Genomic DNA, 21,327 nt, shown 5'->3' with positions numbered 1-21,327 from the left:
CTAGTCATGACTCTCAGACTTGATCAGGGGGGGAAAGTATCTATTTTATTTTAAGTTCTTTTTCCGAGGTCCAGGGGCCGGTTGTATATATATGAAAGCCGGCTATTGCGGTATCTGCCGGATATCTGCCTATCAGTGGTTTTTTTCAATCGCTTTAAAATCGTCAGTCTTAGGTAGCGAAGAAAGCCTTTCCATGCATACATGCATTAAAAGGTTTAAACCAAATTTTGGTAGTTATCCGGTTGAAATTACTTTGACTTGTCTATCGATTGATGCATGTAGACTGATATTGTTGACTCAGTATAGACATATTTACTCCGGCGTCAGGAACCGGGAGTTGAAAATTCGCCTCGGTTTTGTTTGTTTTTGTTTCTTATTCTTTTTTTGTTGTTTTTTTGCGTCGTCGCAAGTGTGTTTTAGTGCGAAATATACAGATAAAATCCTTCGAAAAAAAATTAAAAATTAATCATTGTGTTAGTTGTATAGCAGATAGCAATGGTGTTGAATATTTCTGCTGGATATTTCATAGCAGTTCAATGTTAACAAAGCACTGAATAACATTACTGACCGTGCCCGGAAATAAAAAAGTATGAATAATAAAGATTACAAGATGAGTTTAGTATGAATCACCATTAATATTAATTTGTTGCGATCCATTCGTGGTTTCAGTTCACTGTGATTCTGTGACTTCTTTGTCTTTCTCATGGACCTTTTTACAATATTGCGAGGTTTGCAACCAATCTCGTGACAAGAGCCATCCTCCTTCCCAGGTTTTTCGTCTCATTCGTGTTCGGCCTTATCAGTGCTTATTACCTCTGAAGAATCGCGGGCTCTGGTTACATGATTACGTCTTGATGTGTTACATCTCCTGTGTTTTGTTTATGCTCGATGCCGCGGTTGCACATTATTCTTTTGAAAAGTCACACAAAAGAAGTCCGTATATTTTGTTTCGGATTGTAAAGAAGGTAAAAAAATATTGTCTATAAGATCAGTATTGCTCACTTGTGTGTGAATAATTGTATATATATATATATATAGTAAGCCAGAGTACTCCATCGCGCTGAACTGACTACAAGCCAATGACTTGTATCGTGTATTTGCCTATCTTGCTCTGATCTTGCTCTTATTTTTATTGCTGCTTTGATCTGTATCGTGCTTTATATATACGACGGAAATTATTTAATCAAACGTAGTTTTAACCTGCAAGAATACCTCAGAACGCTTCAACTTCGTGCGTTGATGCATGGATATCATGACTTCGTCATTCTATATTGGTACGATCGCTTTATTACTTCGCTCGGTCTGATGCTTTGTATATTTTCAGCGGCTGTTTTCAAAAGCTATTGTGGAAATGTCAATTGTTCTACAAATATTTATAAGCATAACTCCTGTGAATTATTGCATGGCGATAGTTGTATTCTTCTGTGACATTGTCGATGTTTCGTGCAATATCAGCTAGTAAGTATTATAAAACAGGCAAAAATCTGCATAACAATAGAGGGGTTTTGAGTGATAACTTTTATCACGCTCTATCTTTCTTAGCCTCGGGCACGTTATACATCGTGTTTTTTATGTGCCCAACTTACTTAATTAGAAATGTTTCTTGCTAATCAACAACGCTTTAGGTTGATGAGTCAACCGTTGACTCAAGCTTTGAACTTTATACGTAGCTGAATTGCAGATATTTTATATTTAGCGCATGCATTGCAAGTATGCCATCAACACATTTCCTTTCTGCGGTGTCGAACTTAATAATTAGTAATCGGGTCATCGAACATTTGAACTTATTTGATACCAAGTGATTACCAACGTTTTCCTTGTCATGTTCAAAATGCTCGGAATTACGAAAAGCTTGTATATATATATTCGCTGTAAACCCAATTGATTATAAATTGCTACAGTAGCAAGCGTGGAAGATAGGCAGCACATCCTTATTTACAGGTGGCAAATTACACTATGCATGGTTCTCATATGTCACCACCAGCTTGCGCAGATCTTTGCGTTATATTGTTAGTGGCCGGTGACAAAGAAAGTGTTTTCGACATTTCGAATTATGGCAACACAACCCGCGTATATATATTATATTCGTCATATTCGCCCATAATGTAATGAGGTCGAGCAAAATATTCTGATTTGTCCGTGGCGAGCGGATCTAATTATTTGATTATTACCGATTTCAATAATTGTTTTATCATTTTTTTTTCGCGTTTTTTTCTTCGAGTAAGCAATACAATTCATTTTCCGAAAGTTTAGCAAAGTGAGTCGCCATTATTGTTTACCAGATTGACATCAATGCGTATGCTCAGAATATTATTTGCAGCGGAGCAACGTTTTCAACAGATGCGCATGCTCAGAGTATTATTTGCACCCAGTTAACTGCAGGTAAATTAACCAATAAAAATTGAGAATACGATAAAGTGAATGACAACCACAATTACTTACCTCCATAATAAGATAACAATAAATAATATTATTTCATATAAAAAATTAAGATTAATAGAATGGTGTTGTTTAATGTCAAATGGAATAATTGTGTGTTTGAAGCGAACCTGGGTACAGGACGAATCATGCATGAATGGAAATTAATGCACTCTTCGCGTAAACATGGTTGCTCTACTGGCGCCTCCGGACATACCTGAAGGATTATTTATGAAAAAATTGATGTCAAATAGGCTTGGAATCAGTAAAATCAAAGACGATAGACAGAACAGCAGTTAGCAGTTACTATACACCTATATATAGAAAAAATGATAGTTCAAAAACAACGCCTATCGGACAATCGTGAGAAATATTGAAGGAAATTCAAGAGAACAATGCCATTTTAGATCGGTTTTAAACTCAAAATGCACCCATGTATCTGTCATTCTATTAGCTTACAATGGAAAAGACCATGCATCCTCTGTCCTGTAGTTACAAGTTTTAGCCCCCCAGTGAAACTGATATTCAGTTAGCAACATGCCCCCAAAATTAGAAAATCAAGTCATAGGGACTCAAATGCCACTAAAAATTACTAATTTCCATATTGTTATAGGCTATCCCCCCTTGCACCATTAACTATTATTCCGTTCCGTTATTCGCGTCGTTATTCCGTTTCGTTATATACTTCTTTTTATTTTTCAGGAATCAAAAACGAATTGTGCTGGTTTTTCAACTAAAGGCAATGCATTCGCTTCTTTTTTTTATAACGCTGTTCGTCTGCCTGCCTTCGACCCTCGCAGAGGATTGCAGGCGATCCGATGATAGTTCAAACAGCACTTGTCAAGAAGCTTGTTTAAAACAAGGATGTGAAAGTTGGAGTTGTAATGGCTCCATATTAATGGAATGTCCACAACCATGTGTCAACAAAACATGTGCTCAATTAACTTGCGACAAAAAGGTGCGCAGGTGCGAGCAGAATTGCGTTGGATGTAAAAATATGGTGTGTATATCGTCAGAATGTGACCAACGCTGTCACGGAGATGGTTGTTTAGCAACTTGCCATAGCGATACACGTTGCACTCAAAGCTGTCATAACCAAGCAAATTGCAAAACACTAGTTTGCGAGTCGGATTCATGTGAGCAAACCTGTAAGAAAGATTCTGGTTGTGGTTTACTAACTTGCAATGGAAAAAGCTGCCATCAGGAGACGTTCGTAGAGCGATCGAACTTGATATGTACGTCTGAAAGATGTCAGGATCAGACTTCCCATGCTCCAAACTCACAAATGACTTGTAGCAGCGTCAACGGGACCTGTGTACAGAGATGTCTTAGCAGTGGGTGTGTAATGTCATGCGGACCGGATTCAAAAACTTGTAAACTACACTGTTTTCTTGGCAACTGTAATATGAGTTGTGCATCTGGTGTTCAGGTTTGTCATATGGAATGTCCTGGAGGTAAATGTAAGTTCTCGTGTAAAGCAAAACAATGTTCATTACATTGTGAAGATAACAATTGCAAAACAGTGATTAATAAATCAGAGGATAAGGAAGATAAGAACAAAACGAAGAAAGAAGATAAATGCCCCAAATGCGAAAACTCTGGAAATAAACTTTCATTTGTCTCTCTTTTATATCCACTTCAGGTTTTTCTTTGTTATCTTAGTAATTATTTCTAACTATACATTTAAAAAAAAGGACTAATTATTTTTAACGATATTTGGGAAAAGATGATTTTGGTTACCACGTCGATTTGGAGGTAATAGTAGATTTTCTTGTGAAATTGATTAAACAATATATCAAGAAAGAGGTTGGCTTGCACCGATAAAAATCAAGGAAAATATTCAAAAATAAAAGGGAAATATGATATGCAGTGCCCAAATCATTAATTTGACTACAACGGTCCTGTCCTGCCACACAGCGTATGAGGGAATACAGCAGAAATTCGTAGTTCATCCCCACCCCGTATTTATAGTAACAGACGAATGATGAATCAAGACGAACGACCTTTCAAATTCGTCTAAATAGACAAACTATGCAGATTGACGGATGATCCGTGAGTCTGATCGTGAAGAGGATTGTGAGTGATACTTTTCATAAGCTGGTACATGCTAGCTGGTATACGATACGAAAAATGCCAGTATTGGTGCATTTAAGGCTTGAAGTTAAATGAGCAAGTTCTACGGTTTGTTACCTGCATGTCTAATACGATTTTAAGTTTCTATGGAAACAAGATATGTGTTTCAAATGAAAGGTATATTAAGTTTTTTATTTACTCTCAATGCAATTCTGCCCCTGAGGCATTAAAGTTATCAAACACGAACATTTCTTACGATCTGCTAACGTTTTCTTAGCCGTTTCGAACACTCTCTACAAATTAAGATCCCTCAAAATTATAATTGCATTTCAAGTTGTAAGGGAAATTGAAAAAGGCGTGAGGGCTGTTTTCCACAGGGACCGCGGAGCAGGGTTGCTCGCTGGGCTTTAGCCCCACCAACAATTTTTCCGTAATTAGTCTTTAATTTCAAATATTTTTTAGTTCGCTCAGATTTACAAGCATGTTTTTAGCAATTTGTATTTTTTGCTTACAAGTGTATGCAGTGAATCTTATCTTGAATACTATCGTAACTTTTACTTCTTCAACGTATATTTTAATAACCAATTCAAAGAAATGAGTATTCTAATTTCCAACGATATCTGTCGTAATAAATACGCCATGTTTACAAAAAGATTGAAATTAGTTATGTTTATATACTAAATATGTTTGGCCAAAATAAAAAAAAACAGAGACAAAAAGGACAAGCATTTGACCATTAAAACAGCGTGGTTATCCATGTCAAAATATTTGACATCATAACCAAAGCATGGTTATATTTTCGACCATGGTCGAATATACCATTCATACCATTTCCCGCGGTATATTCGACCATGGTCGAATGTACCGTTTTTCTGTATACTTGACCATGGTCGAATGTACCGTTTTCCGGCGTATTCGACCATGGTCGAGTATACCCTTTTCCGGCCACATTCGACCATTATATGGTCGAGCATACCGTTTTCCGGCCATACTCGATGCTTCCAATTTCCAATTTTATATAGATGTTTGCATGTATATGAGCACTAAAAATGCTTGAAACTTTACATAGAACCAGAATTAGATCATTTAACATGCGTGGTTATCCATATCAAAATATTTGACATCATAACCAAAGCATGGTTATATATTGTTTAATGTTTGTATATATTATATATATGAGCGCCAAACATGCTGGAAACTTTACATATAGAACAAGCATTTGACCATTAAAACAGCGTGGTTATCCACACAAAACATTTGACATCCTAACCAAAGCATGGTTATATTGTTTAATGTTTGTATATGAGCGCCAAACATGCAGGAAACTTTACAAAGTATCTACTATTTCCCAACTAATCCTTAATTTGAGAGGCATTTGCGGCGATTTCAGATCAGAGGCCTATGTATATATTTCAAAATTTTCCCGGAATCTCCTGGAAGGCGCGCGGTTTCGAGCCCCAGCAGTACAAAAAACGCTCCGTGGTCCCTATGAATAAACAGTATGTGAGCGTATCAGTAATTCTTTTTCCCCAGTGAATTTGCTTGGCATTGAAATAGTATTCAAGAATCCTAAGCCTCAATAGTTGATAGAAATTCGCAATGTAAACAGGTATGCACTATCCGCGATTGTATAAATATATTGTGGAAGAGACTTGGCGATTTCAGAAACGCTTCCATCGAAAGCATTTCGGCTATTTGAATAGTTTAATCTCCTTTCAGTAATACAGCGTGAAGATAAAATAACGGCTAAACTGGGCTGGCCGTCTCATATGAACAGGGCTTAAAATGACTTACCGTACACCAACAGAAGCAAGAATCACTTTTTGTACAAACGACGACACGTGGATTTCCTACTGATTGCGAAAGCAAAACTGGTATATTTTTTCACAGTTTTTCGACTCGTTTAAACTCGCGTGGCTACATGTCCGAATGAGACCTTAAATATGAATTTTCGACAAGCACTTAGACGAATGTGATCATTTCATTCCGTTCGAAGCCGATTACCATAAACAATTCAATTCACTGACAACGAACAAATAAAGGGCCTGTTTATACATTGAGCGAGTTATCCCGGCTAGGCGTGATCAGTCTTTCATTATATGCAGTTTTTACCTCGCCTAGCCGGGATAACTCGCTCCATGTAAACAGGCCCTAGGCGACTTGTCTACGGTAATATTGAACAATTAGCGTGTCAATTACCCTTATGATATCAATTGCAGTATATTTTAAACAATGCACGATTAAGATTTGTGTATAGACCTTTGCTTGCTATGTAATTAAATGCTTTGTTTAAAATATTCTGCACACAGCTTTGACTTTGCTACGGACAGTGCCTCCTCGTTGGAAGGTTAGGAAACGAAGAAAGGAGAATAATTTTAAGGCACTATCGACATAACGGCCCATGGTAGGATATTGTTATTAACGACAGCAACAAACAGCCCCTGGAAATAGATTCCAGTTTTTAGCCATCGCGAGCCACAGCCACTGCTCAGGTGTAGCAGCCTCGTACCCAGGCACTTTATTAGTAAAAATAAAAATGTTACATTCAGTTATTGTATAGAGGTCAGCTAAAAAAATGCCAGCGCGTGGGGGTTCTTGGGGTGGTTTTGAAGGGGAGCTTCCTCGCTAAAGAAAACCACCCCAAGCACCCACAATACCGGCTGAATGCAGCGTTATATATTTTACTATTTTAAAGCGCCTGCCGGGTACGGGGCTGCAGGTGTAGGCCATCTCACCATTCCCCTAAAATAATGCCACATTATATGAGGTAGTTTCCGAATTTCTCTTTGTATACTGGTGTTGGGCTCACCATGAAAATACCACTAAGATGGTGATTGTTGGGGGTACAGTAATTGGGGTAACCTGTTGTACCTTCCATCCATTTACCTATATTGGTTTTATCTATATTGGTGGGTTTATCTCATTGTTCAATATCAGTACGTAGTTTTTTCTTCCGATATTTCAATACTTCTTCTAATCGCAAGTATACAGAAAATTAAACATTGAAACTGTCAACAAGTGCAAAGCAGTCGCGGTTGCTTTTAAGTCACCCATCTCAGATAACAGAAACGTTGAGATACCCTTGTTCCGTTATATGGTTACGAATAGCGTTATTTTGTTCAATGAATTTCCATCGATATGTTGAATGATATATTTACTTTGACATTCGAATGATACTGTCGACCATAGTCTTTTGAGGCAAGATTGCATGATTAAACACATGTTAATCACAGAAAAATTCATTGAGACTTGGGTAAAATATCGCTACCCGTAAACGTATAAACCGAAATCCTAACATCAAAATTAATGCGTAATGGTTGAACGTCATTTCGACATTTCACTACTCAATAATTGAGATATTTGCAATTAATTATGTATTTATAAATGTGTACAAGCAGTTTGGTACAAATGTGTTTTGCGCTTTTCATCACGTTAATGCAGCTACAATACCCGGTAATTATATTGAGATAACACTTATAACATAACTGCATAGTCGTTCGTTCTCATTGAACTGTGCATGTTCACTATTTAAACCAGTGATCAATGAAAATGGACTGGTGCTGGACACTTCGCTTTTGGGTAAATTTCAAGAATGTGGCCAAGCTATAAATTCAGTTGACTAAATATGGGAACTAATGACTGGACTAGTGGTTTACCGTCTTCTCAAGAAGACATGCCCCTTGGGAAGTTTTGAATATAAAACCGTAAACCTAACCTTAAAACTACATCTTTGTTTTCACATGAATTTAGCAATAAAGTATAAATATATCATATAAATCAGTATTATATAAAAAAGTCAGGTTGGGAAGGGGAGGCGGCAACCTCGTGCCCAGGGTCTTCTGTCTTTTCCGATCAACACTTCGTGTACAAAACACTTCCTGTCATAACTCGCTTCCTCGTTTCGAGGAAATACTTTGAATATACTCGTATATATAACTCGCTATAAACAAAAAGTAAATTCGTTTTAGACGAATCGCTGAAATTTGTAAAGTATAAGAAAACTTTAGAATTTCTTAACACTACCGCTGAGATCTCCGCATTAGACTGTAGCCATATGTCTATCATTGTTGAAGGGATTTTAGACCTAACATTCGGTTTACTTCGGGATAAACTTCGAGATTACACGGCGGAACGCTTACGAGATGGCGATGTCACTGACGAAAAATGTCGCCAATTCTTTGTTCGCGAGTTGGAAAACATAAAGTCATTGCTGGAGGGGTTGTCACGCAAGGAACTTCTTGCAAGTATAAGCTTTCTTCAAGAAGGAATTTGCTTGCTGAAAAGCGCCTTTAGTCATAGAAAATTACCGGGTGAATCGCAGGAGAATGGCGGAAGCTTGGCTGACTGCCTGTCAAATCAAAATTACGAAATGGCTGACATGGCTACCGGCACGAAAAGGTCAAGAACAAATCGGGATCACTACGAGCATGAGTCTTTTAAGGAATCTATTAAACAGCTTTCTCGAATAATCAACAATCTTGAAATCGTCTCCAAGAATCGTCTTTCGTCCGCAAGAAGGTCCTTTCAAGACGCTCGACGCGAAGCTACAAGAGCGTTCAGCAACGAAGCGCTGTCGACGATGGACCGGATCTTAGCATGCAAGTTAAGAGTGATTAGTAGAATGTTTGAAAGTTTTGAAGACCCGGTGGCAGTAGCTGAGACATGTATACTGTATCTCGCCGAACTTCACAAACTTCAGGCAATTCAGAACACGTTTAATGTTCATACAAACGGTGGATTGAAGTCGCGTTTCAACAGGCAAAAACGTCGAGGTTTGATGAGTTCTGTCATCATAATCAATTATGTTTTGGCGAATTATATTTTAAGTTTCGCAATGGAGAAGTATACATTGTTGGACTGGCCTAAAATCGAAGTGAGTCGTGGTCAATTTCATCCATTACTGGATACTGCGGCAAAGGATATAATGCGCACCGCCAAAATTGCTGCGCCGAACATATTTCAATTTGATGGAAATGGAATGTCGGCTAACCCGGATGCAAACAGTGAGAAGTTCGTCTGTCAAATTACACCTGAAATATTGTCAACCGGAAGTGGCCACATCGCACATATTATAATTGAAGATGACATCATGCGATGTTGTAGTTTCGAAGAAATAACGACAGAAGCTCCTAGAATATTACTATTTGTTACAGACGATAACGAAGACAGCATATACATCGTAGCTTATGTCAAAGTGTCCACCGGCGAATTTGAGTTCTCACTTCTCGTTGCCAAAAGGATCGGAACTGTCATTACGTACGAGAAAAATTTAGAATTTCTCGCACTGGCTGAGAAAAAGTATAGGAAAAGTGCATCCGAGGATGAAATTGAAGAGTTTTCTAACTCTCCAACTCATGTTGAATTTGTTGCGGACGCTGCGTCAAAAACATTGATCTTCGGTCATCAAACATGCGTTTATATCTGCGACAAGGATGGCGGGCTTTCGAGCTACTTTGAAACTAATGGTCGAAATGACATCCTGTGCCTGACGCAAAACTGTGAACTTGTTACGGCGGCATATTCCAGTAACACAGTATATCTTTATTCTTTGAGTGGTGACATGTTGCATACGTTTGATGTGAGCCGAGGACAAATAATTTGTGACGTCGTTTTGCACCAGGCTACGCGCATGATATATGCACTGACACGCAATTTTCAGAAAGGCAAATTTCAGTTGGAGATTTATACACAAAACGGTGAAGCTGGTGGTACCTTGGATATATTTGGCATTGAGTTTTTAGCGTTGTTCCCTTTACGTGAAGGCCCAGTGGCCGTGTTATATAGTGAAGGATTCGTACTTGTCTAGAAATATGTACGGCCGCTTATACATGTATATGTTTTGAAGAAGACTGCCTTTTTAAGACGTCATTCCTCTTTCAAGTTTTAAGACAAATATAGCGCAGCAAATAACACCTATAAACATAAATGTTAAAAGTTTTTTGTAATTATGAGAACGAAAGCTTTAATACAAAACAAGACAATGATTGTGAGATAAAGTCAAAATATCACCAATTGAATAATTATTGCGTCTTGTTTTTCTTTTAACACATATAAGTTTGTAAGATGCATTGATCTTCAGAGGATGTGATTATTTCTCAGGTGTTCATTTTCTTCAGTAAATCGCGATCAAAGTAGGTACATGAAATACAAGTTATTCTTCTTTTGTTAAACCAAAATCATAGCGTCCGTTATTACATAGACGTACCTAACAGTTTTTAACCGTTTTAAAAACTTTTCATGCATATTTGCAGATTCCGATGATAGTTAAATGTATGCTAAAAAGTGTTCGTCGTAACGCAGGATTAGGCGAGCCGCCAGTGCCTTACTATAACAACATTCGCGAATCCTCTTATTAAACGTGCGATGGGTTTTAAAGAGAGTGAAATGACGGAGTTCTGACGGAATTCAACCAATTGTCTACAGATTTTCTATCTTTTGCAACGGGAAGACCATTTGCGAAAATTTCAGGAAACGAGAATGACAGCTGTCCACAATGAGAAAGAAACTCCCAACGAGATAAACCCAACTGAAGTGGCACCAAATACCCTTCCCAAGAAACTTTCCATCGACCTAGTTAGTGAAGGCGTAAAAGAGTATTGTATCACATTGTGAAGAGTAAATTTCTTCAAAGCCACATTTTGTTTCTTTCGCAAAAAACGGGAAAATAACTTGTGAGGATTGCCCAGGTTGGAAATCGCTGAAGTGTGCTCTCATGCGGTAGCTGCAGCTTAAAAAGGTGGTCGATTTTTTGAATATGTCAAGTGGCTCAAAGATTATGATCGTCAACAAATTATGTTACCTGCGACAGTGCAAAGGGGACAGGAAAAAAGGGAGGTAAACCATCGAACTGCCCGACGTAAAGGAGGAAGGACAGACTAATTCCGCGTGAAACATCCGTACCTCTCGTGTCAAGACTCCTTCCCCAAGTCACGCCATGCAACAATGGTGCCATTCACGCCTCATCCATGTTTTATCCCTCATCCGTATCCGTGTTTTACCCCAACCCTTCTGGCGTCAGCTAAATTGGTCGGCATGTTTTGTAAGTCGTACTGCGCATGCGCATTAAAATTTTTCGACAGGTAAGAAAATTTCAAGATAAACAAGTGTTTTTTTAAATGAAGTATAGTTTAAGTTGAATTGAAGTAAGTTTAGAATAAAGACAATCGATTCCCTTTGCGTAGAAATTAATAAAATGTTTGAAAGAAATATTATCGGTAATCATCCCACATGCGAATTCTTGAATATTCAATAATAAGAGCAATTTTCGAAGTAGTGGTACTTTGCCTTAAACTAATGAGTAAGGAAAATAACGATCTGGGTGACGCCAGATCTACGCCCAGTAATGCGTAAGAATTTCTGAAGGGTAGAGGTCGCCCTTGGATAGCCCGCTTACTTTCGCGGGAGATCCTTGTTGAAGCGATCTCCGTAAAAATAAAAGATTAAAAAAAGTAATATGAAATACTAGACAATACATAAATTATTATAGCAGAGCTTCAAATTGTGACGATCAGTAATAACGGAAGGCAAATTGAAATTCAAACTTTTGTTTTGTAGTAAATATCTCCAATGCTAGGTTAGCAGTGAAGGTAGTGTGACATGGTATAATACTTTCTAAGTCAAATAACTTTGGAGTTATCAATTCAATTATCATAATTCATCTAGATCATCCATGAGATACATAGACTGAATCAGTGGTCAAAATTTTTGATTAATTATATGAAAGCACTTAGAAATACCGAAACTGGTTAACTCTGGTTAATGTACTACAAATATTTGAATTTGAAGACGACTGCTATGTCGGACGGCCCCACAAAGCCTATCAAAGTCCCCAAATGATCAGAGGACTAGAAGGCCCACTACCAGAAGGCTCGTCCTTAATTTTTTCAAAAATATGCAATAAATAATACACTGGCCAGAAGACAGAGCAGGAAGCCATTCATATTGGAATAGCATTAAATTGATGTCGTGGGGCCGACGAGAGAGCACGGCGTCTATTTTAAAAACATGTTTTATAAACACCTATCTAATTAATTTGGTAAAAATTGGCCAAGGATTAAAAATAGTCTAAACTAATGTTAATCGTCTTTGCTCACAAATTTTCTAATCAATTAAAAGCATCACACAGAACTTAACTCACAGTAAGCTTGGAACATCAGCAGTTCAGTGTTGTCCTTTTCGATATTCAACACGTGCCTGGCAGAGCAGAAGACGGTAGTACCAGGAGAAATAACAATCTGCTTGTTAGAATCAGACGATTCAAAATGTCCTTTCCCTTCGATGATAATGATAATGCTCGGACCGTTCAGCGCCTTCAGCGTATAACTGATCTTTTCACAAGGAACCTGTGCGAAGTAAAAGAATCGCATCGTTTTTTCACAACGTAAAGAGCACAAATGAAAACAGGAAAACGAATGCCAAGCGTAATTACAAATTTTTGGCGTGATTAAACATGCTCAGAACAGACTATACAACCTATGCGCATACGAAGCAAATTTTGAAAAACAACATGTGCGATTCATCTGCGCATCCAAAACTTACTAGTATTTTTCGAACAGCAAAATCGGGCACAGGGGGATCATATATTTCCGAGAATAGACAAGTCGGATCTCGCTCGCATTTGAACATGTTGTCTTCCCTGGAGCCAGCTGTGTAATCAAGCATGTCACAAAGCGTTTCTACGTCACGGAACTTTGGTGTCAGACCAGCTCGTATTGTGTTATCGCTGCAAGCCATACATTCAATGCAGTCTGGAAATAAGAGCAATAATGTCGGTCTTGTGAGTGACAGCTTATGGTATTTTACATGTGTATTTTATCTTTTCTCCCCCATCCCCTCTGGAAATCGGCTGTGGGTAACAGGGTTAAGGTGTGTAAATAAAAGATACCCCCAATGCGCATAACCTTGTATTACTGTTAAAAATAAAAGATGAATGAGGTTTTCAAAAGAACAGCCGGCAGGTTATCTTTAAAATGTAACGTGTAAAATGTTACGTAAAATGCTCCTTTTCCTTTTTCATCCCATGCATCTTAGCAAAATATCATTCGGATGCCATCATTTTCTTTATTGTAAATATAGCTAATTTACCATATAGAGAGTACAATAGAGTACATTCTATGAACAACTAGATTTTCTCTTACCTCCATCAAGGTAAGCATGTGGTAGGTTAGGTGCCAGAAACATCGCTTGTCCGGGCTTCAAAATTATATGATTCATAAAGAATATGCAAAAGCAACCGACGTCCCCTGGAAATTGTGAATTTAACCGTAGCAGCAATTCCTTTAAATCTGCATACGAACTATCGTTCAGTTTACTCATTCGGTTAACCAGAGCTGACAACGATTCCTTAACAACGTTTGTGTCTCTTGTCATAAGGGATCTAAAGCATTTCTTGAAACGTGACTCCCTAACTTGCTCATCTTTGTTACCTATACGTAAAATGAATTAAAAATCTACGGAAGAAACTTGGATTGAACCGCCGATCCAGCAAGGGGGTTACGGGTTACCTTAATGCTGTCTAACTTAATGCTTGATGAAGTGTAGTTATGAGTGTAAGGTATTGCATGCCCTGTAAACAATTTTGGTCATGCAGGCATTGATGATATCGCAAATTCATCTTCAAGGGGACTGAGGGTAGGTGAAAGGTATATATATGGTATATCATGGAGTTATACGTATATATCACTCACCTTTACAGGCTTCGACAAACAAAGAACTTTCTTCAATGCCAACAACAGTTCGCAATTCTGGCATGGTATCCAAGTACTTGGCGACTTCATCGTAAGGCCGAAAGCCACACAGTCCTTCGAAGTCTGTAAGAGCTGTAAGGAAATTTCACGAGAATTAAATGCTCCACTATACGTTCGTGATCAATTTACTGCTGCTTCCTCGTCGGCGTGTTGTAGAAGGGTAGAAGTGCGTAATAACGTAGGCGGAAATGGAAATAAAAATAAACGCAGGGTAGGTAGGTAGGTAGGGGCAAATCGAATGTAGGGACTTACCGATGGCCATCTCTGGTTTGTGATTGTCATCGGGATAGTTTTCGGGTTTTTCACGATGAAGTTGAGCAGCTAACTCTTTGGTAGGATGAGCCTAATAATTTTGACGTGACGACTGAAATATCTACCGTAGCTGATCTCCGCGATTATACTCATTCCAAAAAATGAAGTTTCATTTAAATTGGAAAATTGAAACGCTCAAGGCCTGTTATAATGGCTACGTTTTTGGCGACAATTGCATGAAGGTATTCAACTCGGTTGGTGATAAACGCTTAAAATATGAAGATAAGAATTGTGGGAAAAAGTGAGAGGATGGCGGCATAATATTTTTGCCTTTTTTTCTACATGTTCTACATGTGTTTTGTGTGTAGAATAACCATGTGTGCAGAATAACTATGCCTATGGAGAAGTTTGAAACCTGTAAAAAGCTGTATCAAAATACGTACCTTCATTGACCGGATTTAATAACGGTCAGTCAAATAACGTTTCATCTATAACAGCCCTTTTTACTATGTAGAGTAACTGTGTAAAAAACAGGCAAACCTGTATCGAAAGACCTTTATTGACTGAAAGCACTTTAAACAAAAATGGTAAAGAGCCACCAAAATTCTTCAAAACTTCTTCGCCCAATGCACAGGCTGGCTGGTCTCTGATCCATGCTTCTAAAGTTATTTGAACCTCGTTATTGCCGTTACTAATCACGGAAGGTCCTTTCTTGTGCGTTCCCATCCAATACTATACACATGTGAGGAAAAATTACCGCTGAAGATTCTTGGTTGTACTTGTCACATCAAACAGGGTTTTTCAGTGACGTACAGTCAGTTTACGCAAAACGTGCAGTATACTTCAATTAATATGAATTTTGCGGGGTGTTTAAAATGCCAAATGCATAAAATTACAGTTCTTATAGTATTGATCTGTGTAGGAATATTCGCATGCATAATTTTGGCACGATATAATCAGATGAGCCGAAGTGATATGGTCTTATGGGGTTTATAGGAAGTAATGTCCAGTTGTGGGTACAGAAGTAATGTTCAGTCGTTTTTCATACAGACACTAGCTCATATGCATTAAATCTAAATTTAAGGCCATAGTGAACCAGTATTGTGTGAGATACAAAGACAGTTTGTCATAAAGATCTCAAGTCTCAAGCTGAGACATAAAATTATGAGTATAAAAATAAGGTAATTATTAACAGGAAACTAATTTCATCTTAGAGGCAGGTTTGGCAACCTATGGCGATCAAGAAATATCTGATTGCACATGATGAAACTGTCGGAACGCCTAGCTATTTACTGAAAAAAAATCTGCAATCATCCAAGTTTAGCCAGCTTGCACTATCACCCTCAAAATTATTCACTTTTTTATTATACCACAAGACAAAGTTTATAACTTCTTTAGAAATGTTTCAGGCTTGCAGCCTTGTTAAAAAATAAGGTGAAAACTAGCTAGTTTCTTAATTGGAACATTTAAACACAGCCGCAGCAACAGACATTAATATTTGTCAATTTATTCATGCTGAGTGGCTGATAAATATATAGCTTAGCTGACACAATATATTTTTTTCTATATCAGGAAATTTTAATTTTTGCAATTTGCCACCAAATATAGAGAAAGAATTAGGAAGGAAGCATTACATCAGTCCCAAATTTGTCTGGAACAACTCAATGGTGGCAAAACTTTGAACAGGTACCACCTACTGTATTTTCTCCCCACATATACTGCAGTGAATACAGCACTTACATAAGGGTGTCTTTTCAACAGTGCAAATTATAGTATGCATATAAGTGCCTGGGGGCCTAATTCATGTTACTGAAGATATTTAATAACTCAGTAAAACAGCATTGTAACCACAGCCAGATTGTTGTATGAGCAATTGTGGCAATAAAATTTTTTTTCACTAATTGGCAGCTGGAAGCAGGGGGTTCTGGGTTGATAGGGTTTGTCAAATGTAAATCTTGACATCAGTAAGTTCTTAGCATCAAATGTGGTATAACATACTAAGACTGCCTAAAATAGACAAAACACTTCTCGATGTTTTGACCTGAGGGCCTTCATACTAATCAACTCTCCTGATCAAGGTCCTCATGCGAAACATCGAGAAGTGTTTTGTCTATTTTAGGCAGTTGTTATACCACATTTGATGCTAAGTTGTTTGCATGAAGATGCTGCCAGGCTGCTCCCTGGTTATATCAGTAAGTTCTTATGTTTTCAAAACCATTTGGTAGCTATAATAACACCATAATATATTGTCCCTCATTTTGCACACCACATGTGTCCTGAACAGCCACCCTAATTACTTATGCACATGAGTGGCAGACTAGTGCCAGTGTGGAAATGCTGCTGGTTGACTGCAAAAAAATCAATACAGTTTGACAAGCTCAAGCTATTATTTGGCCGTAACTGATCATTGATGTATATACTACAGGTAATCAAAGTGAACTATCGGATCAATATGTGTCGACTGGATTTGCGCGCAGTTAAAAGTTTGCGCGTGTTAAGTCGATAACGCTGTAAGACGTACCTCGGCATAGGGAGTCTCTTCATCGAGTTGAAATTCAGTGTTGTTTTGCGCTAACCTGGCCACAGTACTCAGGGAGCCTCGTCTTCCCCAAGCATATGTTTGGACACAGCATCTTAATGCCACAGCTAAGTTGCGGGAAATATTTATTTTTTATTTATTTATTTATACTCTTCGCCATGTTTGGGGCTAGTGAGCCCCACAGAGTTTTAAATGGGTCCCTTGAAAATAAATTTCATTTTGAAAGTTGAAACAAAATGAAATTTCATTAACAAAAAATAATTACTCTGCATGGTTCGCACTTACCTTTTACAGTCTCCATGAAAAATTAAAAGCAAAAAATCTACCGAAAATCTTAACCTCCAAATCCTTTTTTTCCTGCCACGTTCATAGTCCTGCGTCCACGGTCCTAAATATTTATTTGGTCAGCAATGTCATTTACATTTTTTGTCATTATCCTTTGATGATTTGATTTCCCTTTTGTAAAAAGGTTTTCGTAACTTTTGGTATATTTTTATTTTTGGCAGAAAATATCTTTCATGTTGATAGCTTTTTTATAGTAATTGCATGTTCAATAAATCCTTGAGATTAGCCGGATCCCAGGTAGGATTAGATCCTATACCCAAGTGGAACATGAAACCTTATATACACTAATTCGCAGATTTAATACGGTATACTTTATTTGTTGCTAATCGTGCATCATATTTGTGCTAAAAACTTGGGTCCTTCGTGCTCGAGTAAATGACATACCTAGATCGTAGTTTTTCGCACGCTATCTAATGATTTACACCAAATAACCGTTCCCATATATAATCTCTGTATTAAGTCTAACCTTATCTATCACATGACATTAATTCTAATATACAGGGTGAGTAAAAAAAACCTGACAACTTTGAAATTCAAATTAGCCGCATAGCGGCTGTAATGTGACTGAAGTTGCCTAAAATATCTCATGTGTATACGAAGCATATCAAGTAAGTGAACCCATTAATTAACCTAAAACCGGTCCCTTTAGGAGTTAAAATGCATTCTAAGCTCTGTAAATGAAAAAGAACAGTTTTATCAAATCGTTTTTCTAGCACACGCGCCACTCAGGCGCGGATCCAGCCGAAAATCTGACCGTGTCATATTGGACTAAAAATTTTCCGGTCGGGGGAGGGGGGCGTATGGCGAAGGGGGAACGTTTAAAAGCGAATATTGTAATTTGTAAATCCCTGTACTTTCATAAAACGACAAAACCATTTTCAAAAATTTTGTTAAGGTATTTACGGATATTTCATTCACACTCAACATAACGTGAGATTTGCATACACAAATTATTCACAGCGTAAATGCAAATTTGTATCATATGGCGCTTTCCATTAAGCGGCCAAAAAGGTCAGACCGGTCATATTTTAAATTGAAATAGAGTATTTCGTTAAGAATATAGCGGTGAAACTGCATTTCCTGTGCTAGGCAGATGTAAATAACGATATACTTTTGTCTGTACCGACTACCGAACACAACAGAACCGGTCTGGCCGTTTTTCCGCATAAAGAAGAGCGCCCATAGTTCGATTTAAAACCTAAAAGTCTTACCTTACAAGGACATTAAGTAAAGATTTTCAGTATTTGTCTCTTGGGAAATAGCAGTTTAAAAATTGTCGTTGCGATTGTATAACGCGAGCGAGCGAAGCCTTTCTTTAGTAATAATTCCATCATGTTGTAGCCTGAAGAGCGATATTTCCCCTGAAATATGCTCGCTTAGATTTGCTTTTGAGAAATTTCGACGGATTCATGTATTAATACATTCGATTCAGCCTGAATCAGCCAGGATGCAGCGAACAGACCAATTTAACATGTTATTTGTAAACTATATCCGAGTTCGAAGTCGAGAAGTGTCGAACTTTATTGTTTATCATGTTTATTGCGCAATCAAAAACAGGCCACCGTGTCGCACCGTGTCGCACCGTGGCTCACGTGGCAAAAGCTTGCCCTGTGATTGGTTTGCTACACTGCACCGTGTCCGAACGTTACTATATTTAGTAACAATTGCGCAATAATCTGCACGCTGACCGTGTCAACTAGTTGCTGTGATCGCAGCTTCGAATGCACGACTAGCTTCCGAACATACTCGGCACAATTCGGCAAGCTTTCGGCGAATTTTATAGTTCAGTGTTAACTGAACAATCATAATATGAAACAAGGAATAATAATTGGGAATTTGTTACCACTTTTAGCAGGAATTGGTAATAATATGACAACGATTACGAAAGATATTACTCAAATTATTTGTTTTAGACATATATTTCCTTAATTCTGGTGTGATTCAAAGAATTAATATGTACTTCTAAATAATGTGTGAATATTAGATTGCAGATGGGAAAATTCTGGATGGGAAAATCTGACCGTGGCTCGAGCCACGTTCGATACGGTCTGGATCCGCGCCTGCCACTCACCCTGAACAGTGAGTAATTTTTTCCTACACACTACACACATACTACACTTAAAAAACTCGCCAACATAAAAGGTTTCATTCAATTCAGGCCTACAGCCTTGGTGCTGATATGCCACAATTTTCTGGCTGCTTCGTCATCTTGAGCTCCCCGCGATGGCTCCCTGACTTTACAATCAGCAAAATACAAGCCAGTAACACCTTCCACATCCTCAGACACTGCCAAATAAATATTAGTCTGGGCACCTTCTTCCGGGGTTTTTAGAAACAAAGAAAACAAAATTTGCGATGCAATTCGCTCGATTGTACCTAAATTACGACCAAGCTCAGTCCTCACAGCACCGGGATGAAGTGCATTAGCTGTTACACCTGTGCCCTCCAAACGTTTTGCCAACTCTCTTGTGAACAATACATTCGCCAGTTTACTTTGTCCATATGCATTCCACTTTTTGTAATATATCTCACTGTTTATATTATCGAAGTTGAATGATGATGACAATCTATGCGCCTCAGACGACACCACGACGATGCGAGAAGGTTGTGAGGATTTTATTAAATCAAGTAGTAAATTGGTTAGTAAGAAGTGTCCGAAGTGGTTCACTCCGATCTGAATCTCAAAGCCATCTTGTGTCTTCTGAAGCTCAGGTGGAACCATCACTCCGGCATTGTTGATCAATACATGTAACGCCGGCTCGGTATCGTTGATATCTTCAGCGAATCTACGAACAGACGCGAGGGACGAAAGGTCAAGATGTTTCAGAACTAAATTAGAGCTGCCAGACTGTTTCGCAACATCATTTAAGGCATCTTCTCCTTTCTTTAAATCACGACATGCCAGGATTACACGAGCACCCCGCTTCGCTAAATCTATCGCGGTTTCCTTCCCAATGCCAGCATTGGTTCCAGTGATTAGGACAGTCTTGCCTTCCATTCTTGCTTCGCTTGTACAAACACCGCCGGCAAAATACCTTCGAAACTTACTGTATACGACCGGAAGACAAGCTACGCCAGCCACTGCAGCTATTACACCGAAGCGATTCATTGTAACACTCGAGAAACGGTAGATATTTCGGTTCCGCTTGTACGCGTAAACTAACAGCTAAACCTTCCAACCTTCGTACCCAGGGTTTCCCCGCTTGGGAAAAACACTAGGTACGAAGTTCGTTTGGTTGGTTGCACCAGTGAACAACCCAGTGAACGAGTCTTCTTGTTACATACAGGGTGTATCAAAAAAAAGGAGACCTTTAGAAATCAAGCAATTGTTAAAATTTGAATGCCTTTTCAATTGCATTTGCACATATGCTGAACCGTAGTGCGTGAAATATTGATGGCATGCATGCATACATTAGAAAATGAATTGACATTTGTACACAAGATTGTCTGCTCCTGGGAATTTGAAAATAACTTTAACAGCATAAGGAAAATAATGACCCAAAAATATTCAAATGACTAAGCACACTACCAGAACAAAAATGGTTCAACTGACTTCGGAGCAAAGAGTTTTTGTAGTCGTAACTTATACCCAGCCTGCCGTCATCAGAAAAGCAGTTCGCGATATGCACAAGCGTACGGTAGTTTGTGTTGAGAGAAATGGAGGCCACGTTGGAGGTCATGGTCCATGACATTCAGTTCTTTTGATGTTCAATTTATCAGCAATTTTCAATCCGGATCGAAATGTTAAATGAATCTGTGTCAGATCAAGTTGTAATTCATTCCTGACTCATGTAAACATTTTAATAGGCAGAGTTTGTAAAATGGGATGCTGAGCCATTCCGGATTCAAAGTCAATTCTAACTCATGTGAACAGCCCTAATGCTCGCACGCAGTGTTAAAAATTAATGAACAAATGATTTGTTCATGTTTTGAAGGAACAGCTAAAGCAATTTA

The 21,327-nt window shown here is 38.2% G+C and overlaps 3 protein-coding genes and 1 non-coding gene across 4 annotated transcripts; 2 read left to right on the top strand and 2 right to left on the bottom strand.

The window, feature by feature from the left end:
- Window positions 1–8,473: 8,473 nt before the first annotated feature.
- LOC114531910 lies at window positions 8,474–12,164 on the top strand. The gene is made up of 2 exons (XM_028553509.1): window positions 8,474–9,590; window positions 12,154–12,164. Exons 1-2 carry the CDS (start codon window positions 8,546–8,548, stop codon window positions 12,162–12,164), a joined length of 1,056 nt encoding a protein of 351 aa, XP_028409310.1. The 5' UTR covers window positions 8,474–8,545.
- On the top strand, window positions 11,772–11,917 carry LOC114531998. The gene has a single exon (XR_003687910.1). It is a non-coding gene; the product is annotated as a U12 minor spliceosomal RNA (small nuclear RNA).
- Window positions 12,020–17,401, bottom strand: LOC114531949 (mannose-6-phosphate isomerase-like). Its single transcript, XM_028553545.1, has 8 exons — window positions 17,314–17,401; window positions 17,011–17,135; window positions 15,030–15,221; window positions 14,490–14,580; window positions 14,178–14,309; window positions 13,629–13,916; window positions 13,030–13,238; window positions 12,020–12,833 (listed from the first exon to the last, which is right to left on the bottom strand). Exons 1-8 carry the CDS (start codon window positions 17,327–17,329, stop codon window positions 12,609–12,611), a joined length of 1,278 nt encoding a protein of 425 aa, XP_028409346.1. The 5' UTR covers window positions 17,330–17,401; the 3' UTR covers window positions 12,020–12,608.
- A 2,069-nt stretch (window positions 17,402–19,470) lies between these two features.
- Window positions 19,471–20,503, bottom strand: LOC114531946 (retinol dehydrogenase 14-like). The gene has a single exon (XM_028553542.1). The coding sequence runs from the start codon at window positions 20,480–20,482 to the stop codon at window positions 19,523–19,525; it is 960 nt and encodes a 319-aa protein (XP_028409343.1). The 5' UTR covers window positions 20,483–20,503; the 3' UTR covers window positions 19,471–19,522.
- Between the last annotated feature and the right edge of the window lie 824 nt (window positions 20,504–21,327).

Source organism: Dendronephthya gigantea, unplaced genomic scaffold (assembly GCF_004324835.1).
Source record: "Dendronephthya gigantea isolate DGI-Jeju-01 unplaced genomic scaffold, DenGig_1.0 000076F, whole genome shotgun sequence".
NCBI classification, from domain to species: Eukaryota; Metazoa; Cnidaria; class Anthozoa; order Malacalcyonacea; family Nephtheidae; genus Dendronephthya; species Dendronephthya gigantea.
The sequence above is the reverse complement of the archived record's forward strand: the minus strand, read 5'-3'. Positions and strand labels throughout refer to the sequence as shown.

Coding starts and splice junctions, on each gene's coding strand:
- LOC114531910 (XM_028553509.1), top strand. CDS start 8,546: ATGTCTATCATTGTTGAAGGGATTTTAGACCTAACATTCGGTTTACTT.
- LOC114531949 (XM_028553545.1), bottom strand. Junction 15,222..17,010: donor AAGAGACTCCCTATGCCGAG/GTACGTCTTACA, acceptor ACATGTGTATAG/TATTGGATGGGAACGCACAA. Junction 13,239..13,628: donor ACATGCTTACCTTGATGGAG/GTAAGAGAAAAT, acceptor TCTTATTTCCAG/ACTGCATTGAATGTATGGCT.
- LOC114531946 (XM_028553542.1), bottom strand. CDS start 20,482: ATGAATCGCTTCGGTGTAATAGCTGCAGTGGCTGGCGTAGCTTGTCTT.